This window comes from Mastomys coucha, chromosome X (assembly GCF_008632895.1).
Source record: "Mastomys coucha isolate ucsf_1 chromosome X, UCSF_Mcou_1, whole genome shotgun sequence".
Classification (NCBI taxonomy): Eukaryota; Metazoa; Chordata; class Mammalia; order Rodentia; family Muridae; genus Mastomys; species Mastomys coucha.
The window spans coordinates 101,001,536-101,022,116 of record NC_045030.1 but is presented as its reverse complement, the minus strand read 5'-3'; the positions used below and the strand labels follow the sequence as shown (position 1 = coordinate 101,022,116).

The window sequence follows — 20,581 nt, the reverse complement described above, 5'->3', positions numbered from 1 at the left end:
AAAAAAAAAAAAAGAAGAGAGACTTAGTAGTAATCTTTTATTGATCCTGGAAAAGTCAAAACACATTTGATCTGAAAAGGCTGCACTGTATGCCTTGAAAACAGAGAGAGATAACTGACCTACCTATTTAACCTTCCTCCTGTAATCCCACTAGAATGATGCAAAACGTTGTGTAAATTAACAAGCATGAAAAGTAGGCAGACAGCATTCAAGACATATCGACAGACTCTGGGAAGAGAAAAACATGAACTGCCTTCCAGAGTGGAAAAAGTTAAACTATGATTGCTACAGGATGAATGCCAATGAGCAGCAAGCTAGTTTGTATCGTGGAAAGACGGAAAGAGTGAAAGCTTCCTTCCTGTAGTGATGAAGCTTTCAGGCTGGATGGCCAACCCAGATCCAGCAAATGAAGACACGAGGAGTCGTGCTACTGTCATGTATGAAATAACACTCGGTGTGAGCAGAGAGACTGCAACTTTCCACCACTCTGCCCACACAGCTCCAGGCAGAGAAGAGGGGAGTTCTGTAGGGTAACTAAGGAACACAGGAGAATCTATGCATGGAAAACTTCCTTTTGGCTTTGAGTTCCTCTCTCTCTTACATTTGTACAGATAGCCAAACATCACCAGAAATCTGAAGAAAGGTTCTTAAGTAAAAGAGAGCATGAAGCATACAAAAGAAACAAACTGTGGAGAAAAGAGGCAAAGCAGGAAGACTAAAGCTTTGATAAGTTTTAATTCCTAGTCTTATATATAGACACTATCCATAAAAAGGTTTCTATAGCAAGAACAATTAAGAACATCAAAGAGATCTTAGGAATTAGTAAGCAAATAAAAGCAGTCACCAGAAGTGGAAGGAAATCTAGAAAGTGCAAAAGGACAAGGGTTTAGGAAACAGGAGAGAAGCGGCAAGAGAAGCAGACTGAAATCCAGAGATCCAGTATCTGATTAAGGGCACTGAAGAAAGAAACTGGAGTGAAGTGACAGTAGCATTGTGAGAAGAAATGCTACCACCTGGGGACAGGGAGAAAACTCAAGGCCACCATATACTTAAGAGCAACACTGGAAACAGACGACAATGAGGAACATTTATCTTTCCATTACCAAAAGTGATGTGCATGTCTGCTTTCCGTCAGTTAATGATGGTACACATGAGCAACTGCTGACCTAGAAAAGAGAGAACACTTTACCTGGTACTGGAACTGAATGGGCTGTAGTTGGTTGCCATTCTGAGTCATCTTCTTAGCTAGGGCTTCTTTCAATGCAAGTTCTTTATTCAACTCAATTAGCTCCTTGGACATTTGAGCTTGTCGTAGAGCATGCTGAGTGCTGAAAACATCAGAAGACTGGCTGGTATCTGGGCTGCTTTGCATTTGCTGAAAAAGAAAGAATGATGTTGTGATAGTTACTTTTTGGTTGTCAATTTGCCTACATCTGGAATTAACTAAAACCTAAAAATCACTGGTCACACCTGTGAAGGATTTTTTTCTTTTCCTTTTGCCTTAACTGGATCATTTGAAGTGGGAAGACCCACCTCTAAAATGGGTCCCGCCCTCTGCTGGAAGCCTATAGACAGGACATGGAAGAAGGGAGCTTTGCCTGCTTGCTCTTGTCCTCACTAGCAAGCCCATTCCTTTCTTGGCATTAGAGCCTACTTCCTCAGGACTCTGGGATATACTGAAGACCAGCTGAGACATCCAGCCTTGTGAACTAACCAACTACTGGATTCTTGGACCTTAACGTACATAGGAAGTGTTATTGGATTAGTTGGACCACAGCCGATAGATCATTCTAATAAATCTGCCCACCCCCATACAAATTTGTAAGAGAAGCAAGAGCCTGGAGTTCCTTAGTTAGTACTTCACTCCCCACAGCTGTTTTTCCACACCTGTGTGCTCTTACTACTGTGGCTTCTTATATGATATTGGTTGAAACAGATGAAGTTAACTACGGAGCTTCCTCCCTTGCTCTGAGAATACTCTCTAATATGCACAGGTTCTCTTGCTCTTCCTTATACTAATCTGACAAACAATCCTTACTCTCCTTTCATCTCAAGAGGCCCCTAAAGAGGAGAGGACACTGGAAATGTCACTTCGGAAATGGAAAAGAGTCATTTATTCTGACACAGCTGACTTTTATCACCTAATTTATCTCCTATCTTGCTTCATTCAGAATAAGAAAACTACTAATATGCACTTGTTTCAGGGGTAAAAGGCAGCCTCAAGCAAACCGCTGACTAAACTTTCATTTTTTTTTTCACCTTACTGTGTAACCTTCAGTCAAAGTCAACAGCAGATGCACCTTAGCTACCCCTGTGATCTTTCAACACTCAAAACACTTTCCTCCTTTTCTTTTAGCCCATGGTCACCCCATCCATTGCAAAGCACATTCAGAAAACAATCTCCTGTAATGCTTTTCTGACTTTGTCATCATTACCTAATTTGTTCCTTTCCTTGTTTTAACGTATTGGGTGATTGATGCAGAACTAGCAACTAATAGAAAATCAGTCAGTCAGCCTGAAAAATGAAACGTGGTGTACCAGAGAAGTCTCACTGCTTATTACCAGTTGGATAATTACAAACAGAGCTCATCCTTGTTTGAAGTATTATGAAACTGAGATTTATTCTAAAGAGTTCACGATTTCTAGAGGATTCTATGAATAATGGTACTAATCACAGATCCTCTCCAGAGTTGAATGATTGATCAATTACAGGAAACTATAGAATAAGCAGGGAGAGCTCCAGGTTCCACACAAGGGGGTCAATTCCTTACAGTGTCTGCTTCCCCTGCAGTATCAATGGTTGCAGTCATGCAAGCAACAGCTTCATCCTGTAGCCAAAAAGAAAAAAAGAAAAGAAAAAAAGTTTTGATTTAGGGAAAAAAATACCAAAGTGAAATTTACAAAATACTTTTATACTGGTTATTTGATTTTAAAAGTTGATATTTTAGAAGTATACAGAGAAGTCATTTATGGTCCTGGACGGGTTTTGTAGTCACAGGTACTCTAACAGTTTGTTTTCCCACCTCTCACAGGTCTTTTTTTCTAAAGGGTGATTATGTAGTCTTTGAGGAAAGAAGTAAGGTCTCATGGTAAGAAGTCAAAGATCACTGAACCAGACTGAAACATTGAACCATTCTAACAGGTCAAAACTGAATCCGTTTTAGAGGTGGCTGCACTTGCTGTTCTTCACATCTGAAGGTGCTGCAGGTAGTTAGTAGGAAAGAAAGAATAAGCACCTCAGGAAGTTAAGTCCCCTCTTAGAGAATGGCTAATCCTTTTGGGCACTGGAACAAACACCTAGAAAGGTAAGTGGAAACTACTTATTAAGAGAAATCTGTCTCCAGATGATGCCCTGAGCAGTCTGTTCTCATCACTGAAGCTTACGAGTTACTTGGCACAATAACATATACATTACTGCTTCTGCACCAGTGATTCTGAAACCTTAGAAACAAAGTTTTGTTCTTGGGAAGTCATGTGGCAAAGGAGTTCAAAGGTGAGAGAATTGTTGGCTTAATAGCAGTGAAGGAATTTAGAGTTAAGACAAGCAGTTATCTGTATCAGTCGTGTGAAACAACACATAGTTGTTGCAATCTTGGTATCTGAAGGATCAGGAGATGGTCCTTTAGTGAGCGCTATTTGTAAAGCATTTCTCTTGTCCTGCTCAGAAGTCTCTAGCCAGTGAGGATCAAAGAGAACTCAAAGGAAGCAGCAGTGTTTCCACATTCTCATCCTTATGTACAGCATTGGCAAGTCTCCACGTGCAGGGCACACTAAGTCCTTCTTTAAAAATGGAGCACCAATCTAGGATTGCTTAATGATTGCCCTTTCTTCTCTCCCATGTTCAAATTTCAGTATATTTATTTACATAACTATCACAGATTATAAGGGATTTTAACACTGTCTTCTTTTACCCCCCACCTCCCTTTTGAAACAGCCAGTTGCAATGTAGCTCAGGCAGGCGTGGGACTCATGTAGCTACTCTCAAACTCATTGTCCTCCTTCCCTCATGTCCCAAGATCTAGGATTACAACAGTCAACAACACATCCAGCCTAAAGACCTTTCCTGGCATCTTAAAGAGGGTCAAGATCAAACTATATGGCTTTTGGCCCAGTGAAATTTTACAGTGCCAACAATTCAGCTTCTGGCTATGGTGATGTGTTTTGTATCATCACAGACTGATTCTAGTTTCACAATTCCAAGTGTATAAATATGTAGGAATGGGATTTATTTCAGTCTAACAGTCCTTTTCTCCTCTTCTTTGCTCAATCTAGGGCTGCATCTTAGAACCTCTTTTAAGTAAAAGGTACTATTAACTCAAGGTCATGGGATCAAAGGCTACACTAAACAGCAGAAGAGCCTTCCAAAATGAAGTCTATACTTGGAAAGGGCTTGCAAAATACTTTTTATGAACTCTGTTTTGGAGAAGGGGATAGAGACAAAAATAAAAATAGTACTTGAGCCGGGCGGTGGTGGCTCACACCTTTAATCCCAGCACTTGGGAGGCAAAGGCAGGCAGATTTCTGAGTTCGAGGCCAGCCTGGTCTACAGAGTGAGTTCCAGGACAGCCAGTGCTATACAGAGAAATCCTGTCTCGAAAAAAGAAAAAAAAGTATTCATCTGAAGTCTTTACCTGAAGGACAAGAACAAAAACATTTTCGACGCTGGTCACTCCTTTAGGCTGTGTAGTTCAAACTAGCCTTGAACTCATCTTCCTGCATGCTGGACTTGATTAAATATATGCCCACTGTGCTTAATACATGCCACATCTTTAAGTCAGCTGCCTATGAACTGTTGTGGAAACACTGCGTAGCAAAAAAGTGTTCTATGGGGCCAGGCATCAGAAATGGCGTAAGACATAGGCTCAAATGCTACCTCTTACATGGAGCTCTTTAGTTTAGAAAGAAATTCAGGAGAAAGCTCAGACATGCTAGGAGCCCCTAAGAAACTGAGGCTGGAGACAGTGGGAGAAACCACTTTTAGCTCACTGGTTAAAAAAAAAAAAAGCCTTTAATCCCAGCATGTGGGAGGCAGAGGCAGGCAGATTTCTGAGTTTGAGGCCAGCCTGGTCTACACAGTGAGTTCCAGGACAGCCAGGGCTACACAGAGAAAGTCTGTCTCAACAAACAAACAAACAAACAAACAAACAAACAAACAAAAATAGTACTTGATTCTTCAGAAACTGAAATGACTGCCTGGATTTCCTCACAGGTTACTGCAGCAAAGAAGTTTGTTTGAATTGTACTTTAAGGGTACAGCTTGGTACCTAAAGCCTCAGGAGAAAAGTCCAGGAACAATGGTTGCTTTCATAACTGAAAATGGGGTGTTCACCTGTCACTTAAAATAAAAATAGTTTTAATTCAGAAAGAAGGGCACATGTACTTATATTTGAAACACTTTGCTCTTACTGTTGTGAGTCCTAATAAGAGCCATGGGGATACATTGTGTATTTTAAAAACTAAGTAACTGGGAGGGCCTTCAGACAATAGAGAAGGAAAACTGTGATTCAAGCCGTGATTCAAGCCGTCCAGCAGGAGCCTTGGGTAAAAGGGTTTACTCTGCTTAACTTTGATGGTGGATGGAAGCCAAGAACTTTATCAGCTTGTGACAATCTTCAGAACTCTCTCAACTGTGTATGCCAAATGCATTTTAGTGGCAGACAGCAATTCTACAGAGTTCCTCTGAGACAGTCACCACTAACAGATAGATCTGCCTACAGGCACACCAGGCAGAAGCTATATTGCCAGATCTTCAGTGAGGATGGTTCATTGTATTAAGTTCATTCCTTCAGCTTTCATGATCTCAGAGCTCAGAAATGAGAAGTATAAAATCCTCTAAAGTCATCATGGCCACAAACACTGCTCCCCTGAGCAGAGGTGGTAAATTTTGGCTCTACTACACTTTTTTTTTATATCTTACATCATCATAATTTTGGGGCAACTCACAAGGTTTTCTTATATATTATGTTTCAGATATATTTAAGCAGAAGTAGAGGTGGTGGCAATATTCTTTGTGCTAGTGATTCTCCTACAAGTATATAAAATCTTACCATTTTCTAAACTTCAGTTGTTCTTTGCTTTTGGAAGCACACCCTTTGCCTCAAGAAATGTTTGTTTGCAAATGTAACAAAAAGTTAAGATAGATGCTGAAAGGGTCCCAGTGTCCCTTTTCTTCAGTCCTTGCCTTTTCCAAACTTTTATCATCACTTATGCCAGCGATCTTAAACCATAAGGTTTGAGTGAACCAATTTTAAAAATGTATTTACTTTTATTTTATGTGTTTGTCTGTACATGCATTCCTGGTGCCAGCAGAAGCCAGGAAAAGTCATCAGATCTCCTAGAACTGGGAACCAATCTTGGATCCTTTCCAAGAGCAATGAGTACTTTTAACCGCTGGCCCACCTCTCTAGCTCCTGAATTAAAAAAAAAAACAAAATTGAGACAAAGTCTTACTATGCAGCCGTGGGTGGCTTAGAGCTTGATATGTAGACCAGGCTGGCCTCAAACTCACTGAGATCCAACTTGCCTCTGCCTCACAAGTATTGCGATAAACTCAGTAAATTATTTTTCGTTTATTTTTAAATTATTATAAAATTATACCATTTCTCTCCTCCATTTCCTTCTTCCAAACCCTCCCATATAGCCCCCCCTTTCTATCTCTTAAATTCATGGTCTCTTCTTTGACTGATTATTGTTGCATGCATATATGTATATGTATACACATATATACTCCTATATATAACCTGCTCGGTCTGCATGTTACTTGTATATATGTTTTCAAGACTGATCATTTAGTGTGCTCTTCCCTGGGAAAGACTATTTCTCCCATTCTCAGGATCCCTTAGCTAACTATTGTTCTTTGGGTAGGGTTGAAGCCCTCTGGGCTTTTCTTAACTCACTTTAAGGAAACTTCTCTTTGTAACAGACAGAGACCATTATAGAAAACTACAGCCCATGGAACTGCAGGGTTGTAGGGGCCAGTGTCAACGGATTCATCTACAAAACACTCCTGCATGGAAGGCTCAGGGAACACCATGGAACAGGGTGTGGAAAGCTTGTAAGAGACAGGCTCAGGAAGTTTCCTGTGAGACTGTACCTGTTAGGAACTGCAGAAGCTACACTCATAAAGTCTTAAAAATAGACAACTTCCAGAAAGGCATTACATCAATATGTCCCCAAGGAAGGAACATGAAAGCTGGAACAACCGAAAGTTTCACAACAATTAACAACAAAATGATACCTGAACCAAAGCACCAGAGTATGTCTGGCTCTATTACTGTGCCCTGTTTTGATCATAAATTTCCTATAGCATTTCTCATTCAAAAACATGGTTTAAGTTTTTAGAGTTTACTTACATATTTTAGAACTGACCACCATAAACTTAATAATACTGTATTCTTCTCATTTACTCTTTAAATCTCTTGGGTAATTTTGCCATAACATACTGTAAACTCTAGAAAAAAACTAACTGGCAAGAACAGAGATGGGAAAGCCACAGTTCTAGGAGAATATAACCCTCTTCCAAAGAGGTAGGAATTCTCATCAAGCACTTACAAATACATTTATGCCACAGAATAATACATTGGAAAATGTAAATGGAAAGAAACCCCTAAACATAGCCTCTTAAACCTGGAACCCAGGATTGGAGAGATGGCTCAGTAGCTGAGAACACTGACTACTCTTCTAGAGGACCCAGGTTCAATTCCCAGCACCCATATGGCAGCTCATCACTGTCAGTAACTCCAGTTCTAGGGCTTCTGACACCCTCACAAGACATACATGCAAGTAAGATACCAATGAACATAAAATAAAAATAATTATAGGTCTGCATCACCAGTTTGCTAGAATACAGAAAAAAAATACCCTATAAATGATTTAATGTAACAAAGTTAATGTTCGGAGCATACTCAGTATTTTATGATCTCTTCTCCAAACAGTTCAGTTTAGCTATTTCAGTAAAAATTCACAGAATTAGAAATGCGTATATGCTTCAGGAAATGAACAAAAATGACAAGCCTATTCCAGCACACCTACTTGGCTTACAGATAGCTGGGCAATCACTTGTTGTAGGTTGCAAATTATCTCTATGTTTTCTTTTAATTCCTGGTCTTCCGATGTCTCCACTAGCTTTTGAAGATCCACTTTACAGCTAAAAAAAAAATCAAGCAAAAGAACACAAGGGTTAATCATATCATAAAGGCCAGATTATACACGAAGACTATTTAAGTTGCTAAGAAATATCTCATGGGAAACTTACGCTGCATGCTGCCTGAGTTCTTCTAGCTTGGCATTCATTTTATCATTTGCTTGCTCTGTCTGCAACAAAGACACAGGAGATCATTAGTGGTAGTGCCTGACTGCTTTACCTAACTATGCCCACTCCTCTACCCTGTGGATGAAAACTAGGATTTAGTGGGCTTTGGTTACATAGCGGGGAACGTGTTTTTAACATCCATGAAAATTAGCTCTAAAGTTAACATGAGCTACTAAAAATAACAACTAAGCAGCTGGGTTTTATGTTTGCCATGAAGCTCAAGCTATGGGATAGAGTGTGAAGCCTTGATTCCAGAAAGAACTTTACAACTTGAGGAAAAGCAATACTTCCTGGCATGTTACTCTCTGCTGTCTCAACTGCCTCCTACACTGCACTTAGACTTTTCCATTTATTTTATTTTTATGTATATGAGTGTTTTGCCCGCATGTATGTGTGTGCATGTATGTTCATCACATGTGGGTAGTGTCTGCAGAAACCAGAAGAAAGCATTGCTGGGATTAGAGTTATAGATGGTTGTGAACCACCATGTGGGTATGAGGAATCAAACCCAGGACCTTTGCAAGAGCAACAAGTGCTCTTAACTCCTGCTGAGCCAGCTCTCCAGCCCAGCATTGAGAGAAGTGGTTCTCAATCTGTGGGTTTAACACCTTTGTGGGTCTAATGACCCTTTCACAGGGGTTGCCTAAGACCTTTGGAGAACAGAGATATTTATATTACAATTCCTAACAGTAGCAAAATTATAGTTATGAAATAGCAATGGAAATAATTTTCTGGTTGGGGGTCACCACAACATGAGGAACTGTATTAAAGGGCCACAGCGTTAGGAAGGTTGAGAACCACTGATTTATAGAATTTAAAGCATAAAAGGACCTCACATCAATTTGAGCTGAGACTAAAAAATATATATATACACCGTCTGATATGATAGGCTATTTTTATCAAGAGAAAGAAAGAAAAAAGGTAAGGCACAAGAATAATTTTAGTGCAAAAAGAAATAACAGAAGGCATCTATGTTTCAGGAAGAATGATTATTTCAATCACAGAATTTGTAAGAAGCTGGATGCTACAACAGATTTGAGAAAGACAGTTCTGACAGGATATAAAACAATAAGCTTATCAGCGAGCCACCGTAATGCCCTCATAAAGGTCATGTAGGTATTCGACTAGAATAACAAGTAGTGTCTACTGGGTCAGCCATTCTCACATACATGCAAAACAGGTACTTTAAAATGTGCCACTGGAAGAGAAAAGAATAATCTTTGATCCCACTATCTTGTGCTAGTAGAGGACAATATAGTGGCTGTAGGATCTGGCCATTTCTAAAGAAAACTTTCAGTAGCTTCCTTTTCCTTAACTAGAGAGCACTCTCATGCATGAAGTGTTTACTTACAGAGGGTCAGTTCCATTCTGGTAGAAACTCTGTGTCACTTCTTGCAGTAGTTGTACACCCTAAGACTGCGCTGTACTTAGGCTAGTAGGAAAACTATAGTGACAGAGCCGACACACACTGATCTAAGAGGTTCTAATCAGACAGACAAGTAGGATGTCAAAGTGGTGGAATCAGTCACAGAGCAAACCACTTATTTGGAAATTAACCATATGGAAAATTAATTCAAATGATTTCCCCAGCTGTTATATTTCACCATGGCAGCTGTTAGGATAGGATATGAAATGTGAGAACATTAGGGGAAGGGAATGAGAGAACTTAGAGCTTAATGAAGTAACAGTTACTTGGCATATGTGGACTAGCCTTTTACTACAATTCCTGGACCAGAAAGTGCTTCAGATTTCAAAAGATTTTCAGATTTGGGAATATTTGCATACATGATAAGATGTCTCAAAAATGAGACCTAAGTTTAAACACAAAATTCATTCTGTCTCGTACATATTTTATGTATGTCTGAATGTATGTCTGAGGGTGTACGCACTGTATATTTAAGTTTAAGACAGTGTCCCATGTGGTCCAAGCTGCCTTCTAACTCACAATGTAGCTATACATCTGATCTCCAGGCCTCTCCCTTCTAAGTGCTGGAATGACACGAGTACACCCCCAGATCTAGTTATACAGGACTGGAGACCACACGAGGGCCTTCTGTCAGCAAGACAAGCACTCTAGCAGCTGAGCCCTGTCTCCCTGCTCCAGTTTTATATGGTATTTTCAGCACAATTTCCTCAACTTCTCTTTGATTGTAACTTATCACATGAGGTAAGATGTTGAACAGTCCACGATGACTGGGCAGGATTTAAGCTAATATAGGGATTTGCTTCTTTCCTTTGGGGAATTTTATGACATCTATTTTAAAACTGGGATTAGTGTAGATTAGTTGTGGTGATATGTAGGTATTCATTGTTCTATGCTGCATAAATGTCCTCTATAATATTATGTTAATATTTTAGAGACTGGAGCCAATAAACGTTCAAAGTGTTGGTGTTTCAATTTGGGCCTCACCAAAATGAGTCTCTCCAACATCTGGGCTGTTTGACCAGCTGCCTCACTCAGACCACGACTTAATTTTTCATTCTCTTCCACCAGAGACTGATTCTTCTCCATCAGGGACTGTAGATTTTCTGATGGTTCCACACTAAAACAAAGGAAGTAAAAATTTTAAGAAAAATACATTTGATGGCCTTATTGGGGTAAAACTACATTCCAGAAGGCTGGGGAAAGCGTCTAACCCCGATTTGTCTTCCCAGTCATATAGTATTTGAATGGATGAATATGAAAAACACGCAAATACTTAATGATTTGGAAGAAGTAACAATTCAGAACCAGATAAAGCAGTAATAAGCATGAGTAACTTTTGTCATGGCTCATAGCTTAGGATTTTTTCTACTCATGTCACAAAGTTTAAAAAGTGAAGGCTACCCATTCTCTCATTCTTCCCACCATTGATCTCTCACTGCAAATTAAAGGGGCTGTGGAGATGACTCAGTGGGTAAAATGCTTGCTCCACATGAGGACACAAGTTTGGATACCCAGCAATGAATGTGCCTGTAATTCCAGTGCTAAGTGGCAGGAAAAGGTAGATCCTGGATCTCAGTGACTAACCAGCCTAGCCAACCAAAGAATTCCAGGTTCAGTCACAAAAATAAGGAGCTAGAGAGATGACTCAGTGGTTAAGTGAGGTTGCTGCTCTTGCAGGGGACAACAGTTTAGACCCAGAATCTACATAAGGCAACTCACAACCAACAACCTTTAAGTCCAGTTCCAGGGAATCCAATTCCCTCCTCTGGCTTCCAGGGCATTAGCACTCACATGTGCAACCACAATTTACACATAATTAAAAATAGTAAATTAAGCTGTAAAAAAATAAGGTGGAGTGGTTGGTTATAGAGAAAGGCACCTGATGTCAACCTCTGGCTTACACACACACACACACACACACACACACATACACACACACACACAGAGAGAGAGAGAGAGAGGAAGTAGGGCTCAGCGAGCAGCTGTTCACAATCTCAGTAAGCATATAAATGACTCCAGGAATACAGCATATATCCTCTTACCCAGTTTTAGACAGCTATCAAGTCTCAGACATCTTAACTTTCTTAGTTTGCTCTTTATCAAAATGTTAATAGCAAGGCCACATGATAAGGTCTCATGCCACACTGTTAAAACTTTGCCAAGACTCTTAGGAAAGAAAGTTTAATTCAAAGAATAGTTTTAAAACAAATTATTAACATATGTAATATTATTTTGGAATGTTGTTTTTCATTCCCTTATCATTAAACTGAAAACTTCCATGTCACACACATAAGCCAAGAAGCTTCAAATTAATGATACTTTTAACTCAATATTTTTTCCTAAAATATTTCTCTAAGTGGAGAAATCATACTTAAATGAATTGTTCATTTTTCCAAGAAAAATTTACCATTTATGAGAAGACTCTTCTCTGCAATTTCAAGTTAATGTTGTAATATTTAAAGACTACTAAAATATGTGAACACTTCTATAGCACTGTGTGCTAGGTTCGATAGTAAATGATTTATGTATATTAAACATTTCATTCTTACAACAGCCCTATTAAGTAGGTTGTTTAGTGATTCTCATTTTGAGGTTGAGGAAACTGATATGTAAAGATGAGCCAAGGTCAGAGAACTAGGGGATGATGGGATTTCAAGCCAGCAGTCTAGTTTCAGAGGCCATGACCTAACTACCATGCCAACCTCAACATAGGGCATACGGGCATGCAGAGAACACTGGACATACAAGCTCTCAGAGTAGTAAGAGAAAATGAGTTCTTCTCAAAATTGAAAGGAAAGCAGCACTGAATCAGAAAATGACATAGGACATCCATATGATGGGTAAGGGCTTAAAAGCATAAAGCACAAAGTAGAATTTGGACAAAGAATAGGCAAAAACACACACAAAAAAACCCTCAAGAGACCAGTGTTTCCTATTACACATGCTATTATTTAGTTGCCAATGTTAGGAAATCACATTTGCTAGGCAGGTACAAGCAGACACAGAAGTAAGTACAAAGATTCCAAATAACAACACCATCCAAGTATAAAAGATAAAAGTACTCATATATGTCAAATGTACTTTTTGTAAACAGCCTTATGACATGTCTAACTATAAAGACACATTTTTGAGGAAAACATTTTTATTCAATATTGAATAATAAATAGCTTGATTCATTGTTTCTTATAGTCTATTCCTTAAAAAAATTCACTACATGTATCTATCTATCTACCCATTCACCTACATATTTGTGTATCGTGGGTGTGTTGGAGGGGCACACAGACATACCATGGTACATATGTGGAGGTCACAGGACAACTTACAGGCATAGTTGTTTCCTTCCATCATACGGGCTCCAGGGAGCAAATTGAGGTGGTCACGCTTGGCAAGCAGAGACTTTACCAGCTGAACCATCTCAATAGCCTGATTGCATTACTTTTAAAGCTGATGTTCTTTTTCTTGTGTGTGTGTGTGTGTTTGTGTGTGTGTGCGTGTATGTGTGTGTGGTTTGGGGGAATTAGGGAAAGGGGGCTGAGACAAGGTCTTGCTACTTATAGTATTGGTAGTCCTTGAACTTATGATTTTCCTCCTTCTGTCAATAGGTTTGCACCACCACATCCAAACTCAAATGATCTGTTTTATCGTATATTCTACAGAAGGCTAGAATGATTTCTGTTAGTCTCATTTTCATTAGAGTTGTCATACTTGTAACATCCTTGTGCTAAATGGAAATAAGAAGTCAACTGCTTTAAAATGAGTATAAGGACAGGCCTCTAAGGAGCACTTCAATAAATGCTAGCTTTCTAGACTTTATCTAAGTCTTAAAATATTATTGGGAAACCCAGACTATATTAACCAAAGAAGAGAAATTTATAGTAGTTTCAGGGAGATGAAATTATGGCAACCTTAAGTTTTATTCTTCACTCTTTTAATGTGCCACAACAGGAAACACATTTTTTTTTTTTTTTGATTTTTCGAGACAAGGTTTCTCTGTATAGCTCTGGCTGTCCTGGAACTCATTCTGTAGACCAGGCTGACCTCAAACTCAGAAATCCGCCTGCCTCTGCCTCCCAAGTGCTGGGATTAAAGGCGTGCACCACCACCGCCCAGCTGAAACACATCATTTTTAAAGTAAAAAGAATAATTATTTTAAAACAGGATATTTAAAAGTAAGCCCAGATCATATATATAAAAAACTACAAACAGAAAATTGAACTGCAAAACATGATTACTATAAGAAAAAATGTTTAAGATATTTTACTTTTTATTTGTATGCATATAACTGCCTGTGTGTATGGGAATCTGACTGTAGGTGCCTGTAGAGGCCAGAAGAGGGCATTTGATTGTCTAGAGTTACAGGTGCTTATAAGCTGCTCAGTGCAGGTGCCAGTCTTCTGAAAGAGCAGTATATGCTCTTAATCTGGGAGCCATCTCTTCTGTCCCAATGTTGCTTTTAACAACATCTCAAACATTCAATTTTACCAATAAAAATGCAGGAACCAGATGTTAGGGTGAAGGCAAACAAAAACCCACAACCTATGACAACAAAAAAAAAAGCCTACATACATGAAAAGACAATATTTGTAACACATACCATAAAGGGTATATAACATAATATGCAAAGATTAAAAAATGTGGACCCAAATTAGGGTTTGGTACAATTTAAGAAGTATTAAAATAAGTGTTAGTGAGAATATGAAGACAGTTGAAGCTTTGTCCACTGCTGGTAGGAAAGTAGAAATGGTATAGTACCTATGAACAGTATGGTAGTTTAGTTGCAAAATTAAAAGCAGAATTAACACATGATTTAGCTATTCTAATCCTAGGTATACACTCAAGGGAATTGAAAGCAAGAGTATAAACAGATACTGTATATTCATGTATATAGCAGTATTATTCACAATACTCAAAAGTTAGAAACAACTCAGCTTCTGCCAATAGGTGAAAGGGTATGTAAAATTCTGTATATAAATACAGTGGAATATTCTTCAGTCTTAAAACTGTTGTCCCTGATCTGGCCATGTGACAAGTACTGTCTGGCCAGGAGGCACTAGTGTTTGAGCTTATCAGTTGTCAGAAGTACAAGAAAGAGACCAGGGTTAAGTGGATTAGAAATAAATGAGCCAACTGCTACAGCAAGTACAAATATGGTTGAGACTTCCCTCCATCCCTAGGCTGGATCAAGGCTTGGAGATTGGGAAGAAAGCTAATAAACTTTACTCCCACTAGTGAAGTGCAGGAAAGGTAGTACTGCCATCTGTTTCTTATCTAAAGTTTTCTATCCTGGGTGGGATCTGAGAGTGGACTTTGAGAATAATGGGAACATGGAGTTGTATGTGCATTTATTGTGACAATTTGTTGTTGGGGTCTTCTTATTCTCTGGGACAGGCTCTAGCATAAGGTCTGGGGGTTGGCCTGGAGGCTGGCCAGTTATAGGTTTAGCACTTTCTACTTCTGGGAGAGGTGAGGTATTCTTTTGTAGGTGAACTATGCTGTTGACTTATACCTTTGTTGGGGCACTACTGTGGCAAGCACAAAAATGTATAGTTTACCTTTCTGTCTTCTTGATTTTCTATCCGATGTCATGTTCCTGAGCTGTGCAGTAGTCCCTACATTCCCTGTTCCCTGTGAAGTCATAATGGAGCATCCTTCCTCAGAAACATCTTGAAATGCTAGAAAAGCTGGATTTCTATCTCCCAATTTCTTTTTCCTCTCTTAGAAATCATCAGTCCTGGGAATTTTCTATGTGACTTTGTACAAACCTGGGAGAGGAAGTAACATGGTCAAAATGAGACTGTTTCCCTTATTCTCATACCCATGCGGATTTCTTTTGGATACAGGCTTTCACTATGTAGCCCTGGCTGGCCTGGAACTCACAGAGCTCTGCCTGCCTATATCTCCCAAGTGCCAGGATTAAAGCCCTGCTGTGCCTGAGCTTCATGGAAATTTTGGTTTTCAGTTTCATGGAATATGTCAGGAAACTCGGGCTTATACTTTATGGAGTTTTCATTAACATGCTTTTGTTTGTGGCTAGTTGTTAGTTGATACTGTGTGCAGTGTTGCTGACATTACTAAGCACGGTTTGTCAGTTCATTAGTTAATGGACATTTGGGTTGGTTCTACTTTTTAGCTATTTTGATTAGTACCACTGTGAGCACAGCACTGAGACCCTAATTTCAATTCCTAAGGATATATTCCCAGAAGTGAAACTGCTAGATTGGACAATAGGCCATTTTTAAATTTGATTCTTGAAATCTCCACATTTTTCCACAGTGGCAACACCATTTTACAATTCACCAATAGTATGACAAGGGCTTCATTACATTCCTCACAGCCTTTCCAACACTGTGTGTGTGTGTGTGTGTGTGCGTGTGTGTGTGTGTGTTAACAAGTGTCATCCTGAAATGTATGAAATAATATTGCTTTTGATTTTCACTTGCATTTCTGTTCTGCTTTTGCATAAAAATCTGACTCTTAGAGCCATTAGAGTATTTTACATACCCAAATAAAAAAGCGATTACAATCAAGATGTAGGAAAACCCCAAGTGAAATTCAAACAAAGGTTACTTTAAGCCAAAAGGATGAAAAATGCCACATAAATATTGAGATCTGGCTAATGAAAATGTTTTTATCTGGCATATGGTTCTGGCTAGTTTCATGTAACTTGACACAAGCTAGAGTCATCTGAGAGGAGGGGACCTCATTTGGAAAAATGCCTTCATAAGACTAGGCTGTAGGCAAGCCTGTAGGGTATTTTTCTTAATGATCAATGTAGAAAGGCCCAGTCCAGTATAGGTGCTGCAATCCCTGGGCAGGTGGTCCTAAGTTCTATGAGAAAGCAGGCAAGAAAGTCATATTGAGTAAGCCAGTAAGCAACACCCCTCTGCACCAGCTCCTGTCTCCAGGTTCTTGTCCTATAGAGTTCATATGACTTCATAGACTTCCTTCGATGATGGACTACAGTGTACAATTATAAAGCAAATAAACTCCTTCCCAAATTGCTTTCATTATAGTATTAGTTTTAGTTAATAACCCTAACTAAGATAGTTTCTGACACTGCTTTATGTGTGTATCAGAATGGAATACATAGATACTCAGATTGCAAATAAAGTGAGTTGGGGGAAGAAATGATAAATGTCTTCTTTTCTGTGGCATGCTACCTAAGCTCCCTTCTTCCTTCCTTATAGCCTGAGCTCTATGTGTGTAACACACAGGTGCATGAGGTGTGGGTGGGAATTGGGAGAGCCAGCCTAGTTGGGACAGTGGATTCAGAATCTAGCACTTGGGCTGGCTTGGTGAACTCAACCTAGAAACAGTTAAGTTCAGAGACCTACACCATTTCATTGGTGTGGGAAGGGAGGAGTCTAGATCATTGCTCCCAGGAATATGGCTGGGTGAGATATTGATCCCAGTGAAGGACTGAAGACAGCATTCCCTGCTGGGCTCAAGATGTACTATAAATTTGTTACTAGGAACATCCTTAGCTTCGTAGAGTTGGAAGAAATGGGTGGAGCTGAGAAGGAAAAGTCAGTTTAGTCACATATTTAGCTTTTCTGGACTTAAAAAAAAACACAGGCATATTTAGGGTACAATTAAATTTAAGATGTAAAAGATACAGTAAATCCCATAGTATTGGAATAAAATCAAGAATTATCAGTAGGAAACTGTGTTTTAAAATATACAGATAGATACAAAAATGTAGCTGAGTGAATGTGTAGGTTATTCCACGTGCAGGAACTTCTGAGTTCTACCCACCAACAAGGCCCTCAGCGACAGTGAGCAGAGTCAGAGAAACCACACAGATCTTGGTTTCTAAACAACATTTTCCAATGCAAGAAACCAAAGCTCCTTGGAGAAATGGCGAATTTCAGCCTGGGTGCAAGGAGAATCATTTGTAACATCTTGTGAAAATCCTCACACTCCTGAGGACTTGTTAAAGAAAGTAAGAATCAACCTGAAGGAGCTCAGAATAAACAATGAAATAAACCAAATGACAATGTTGGATGTTAACTCAAGAGTAAAATAGATATTCATGCATCTATGCATATAACTAAGTAGTCAAATAAATAAGTAGATGATAGAGACAGCTCTTCTTCACAGGAACATTCTAATTAATACATTTCTGAGTCTAGAATCCATATTCTGTCCATTACACTAGGTTACTTAAAGGATAACTAGCTAATCAGCAAGGACAGCAAGATCAATTCCTGGACATCAAATGGCTCGACAAAGTATAGGCTATCAGAGGAAAACGGCCACCAGGCAAAACAGCCTCTAAAAGAATACTCCTTTAAAATTAACCTATGACTTACTTTATATTTCCAGGCAAGGTGCCTCCATGGGCTTGTAGCAACAAGACCTGCAGCTGTTGGACCTGAGAGAAGCAATGAAAATAATCAGCTCGTTACAATCAAAAGCTACTTATCACCAGGCATGGTACACACATCTAAAGAGGATTAAAAATTTGAGGCTACACAGTGAGTTTTAAGCCAGACCAGAAAACATAGTCAAGACTGTCAACCTCAACTGGCAAAATGCTACTCATCTCTTTGTAATGAAGTCACTACAATTAGCAATAGGGTAATTTTACTCAATGCCTCTGAAACCTTAAGTACATCTTAAGCATTACAGAATACATCAGGGTTAATGAATCAATGATAAAAAGATAAGCATTACATGAACAACTGCTATGTAGAAGATGATGAGCTGTGTTTTTTAATCTATCTTAGTATCATAATGAGTTTTCATTAAGTACCCACTTTTAAAAATCAAAGCACTGGGATATGCAATATAACAGAAATATAATATAAATATAATATGGCCTCTATTCTTAAGTCTGCATGTAGTTGAAGAATAACCTAAAATGAGAAGGAGAAGGAAATAATATAAGACCAACAACACAAAAGTTGTCAGGTATAGTTAAGTGCCTTAGAGCTTATGTGGAAACATCCTCTCCCAGTGCCTGGGGCTGGTCTCTGTATTAATGCTTGGGAGCCTCACTCTTTACTGCCTCTTTTCTCTGCTACACCTTCAACTTCTCCTTCTATCATCTCCTTCCTGTTAAAATATATTCACGTTTGCCCCATTGTTCTCTCTTCTAAAGCTCGAGGAAAATGTTCACACCAGTAATCTTTATTTCTTTTTATTCATTTCTCATTAACCTGTTTCAATATGATGCTTGCCCAGATTATTATAGGTATTTTCCACCGTTCATTCTACTTTATCGACTGGTAGCATCTGGCTCACCAAATACTATACTTTCTAATTTTCCTTCAATGTTTCTGATTGCTATTTCTTGGTTCATCTTTGTTTCACTTATCCTATAAATGGCCACGTCTCCCGAAGATCATTATCATCTATACTATTTCCTTATATTCTCAATTTTCATCTACTCTTTCAATTACCATACAGAAATTTGTGCCTTCTAAGTTTATCTTAACTCTTATCTTTCTTAATTTTAAACTTTATAATTGACCTGATTGTCCATTTCATTGCCTACTATCCTCAGATTCGGTCCTCTGCCAGTAATTCCAGGTCAGTGAATATCTAGTTCTATGTGCCCAAACCTGGGGGCCATACCCTCATCCCCTTATTTGCTGATTACGTTTCCCTATCATGGGTTTCCATCTGCACCTGCAGCTGGTCCTGGGCCACAGAACTCCATATCTAAATAGTGCCTGGAGAGAGCTAGCCTCCCAGGGGTTCGGACAAGCTTGTGAGCACAGATAAGACCACCATTGCTGCTCAGAGGGACCCGCCCAGTACTTTCAGGACACAGCAACCGAGGAGGGGCCTGGGACAGGAGCCTTCCAGCTTCTGTCTGTGCCCGGAGCTGATCCCGTACCATAGTGCCCCATACCCACATACTGCCAGGAGAGAGTTGGCCTTCCAGGAGCGCCGACACACCTGTGAACACAGGAAAGACCACCACTTCTGTTCAAATTCCTGGCCCAAGAGGGACCCTCCCAGAGCCATCAGGACATAGGAACCAAGGAACAGCCAGGGACAAGATACTACTGGTTTCATTCTGCACCCCGGAGCTGACCATGTGCCACAGTTTTCCATACCCAAATTCCTTCGGGAGAGAACTGGTCTCCCAGGAGTGCTGACACACAGGCTTGCAGGAGGGACAAGCCACAGTCAGAGACAGCAAGACCAGCCAACATCAGAGATAACCAGATGGTGAGAGGCAAGGGCAAGAATGTTTCCCTATCACTACTTCTATCATCCTAAGTTCAAGTCTTCAGTACCAAGTTTCACTTGGACTATGGTGCCTTGTTAAATGGGATCCACACATTCTTGGACCTCTTTAATTCACTTCATAAGTTGGATTATCTTCTAGCAATCTTTTAGCAATGTCAACCATCAGTGTTACCACCTACCTCAAAACAACTTTCTATTAGATCAGATCTCAGCTTTCCTTTAGCCCCACACAGTAATACTCTTTCCTTGCTTTCTACACAGTAGCCACACTGGTACCCCTTTCAGCTCTTCAAATGTAACAATTTATTTAATATCTATAATACACTAGGAAGCACGTGCTATCATTTCCGTCATGTAGGCAGGGAAATGGAGGCACAAAGACCTTTTACAAAGCACACAGTAAGATAGAGAGCTTGGCCTTGAACCTGATTAATCTGACTATAGTGTCAATGTTCCTTATAGGTTACTCTGCTATGAATGCTGTTTTTTCTCCCTAGAACTCTTCCTTATTTCCTGTAGTTTATTACTACATAAAGCCCTCACATCTCAGTTCAAACACTGCTATATCAGGGGAAAACTTTCAGGCTAGATGTATAACAGAAGACCCTACTATATTCTCGCACAGTATACTATACCAAACT

General features: G+C 39.4%; 1 protein-coding gene across 1 annotated transcript in view; it reads right to left on the bottom strand.

Moving 5' to 3' along the window:
- Positions 1-20,581, bottom strand: part of Kif4a (kinesin family member 4A) — a 99,485-nt gene that overhangs the window by 35,818 nt on the left and 43,086 nt on the right. The window contains exons 8-13 of the mRNA XM_031368811.1: positions 18,050-18,111; positions 10,722-10,854; positions 8,255-8,313; positions 8,032-8,146; positions 2,772-2,828; positions 1,190-1,375 (exon numbers count right to left, since the gene is read on the bottom strand). Coding sequence (XP_031224671.1) covers positions 1,190-1,375; positions 2,772-2,828; positions 8,032-8,146; positions 8,255-8,313; positions 10,722-10,854; positions 18,050-18,111 — 612 coding nt within the window. The remainder of the gene's footprint in view (positions 1-1,189; positions 1,376-2,771; positions 2,829-8,031; positions 8,147-8,254; positions 8,314-10,721; positions 10,855-18,049; positions 18,112-20,581) is intronic.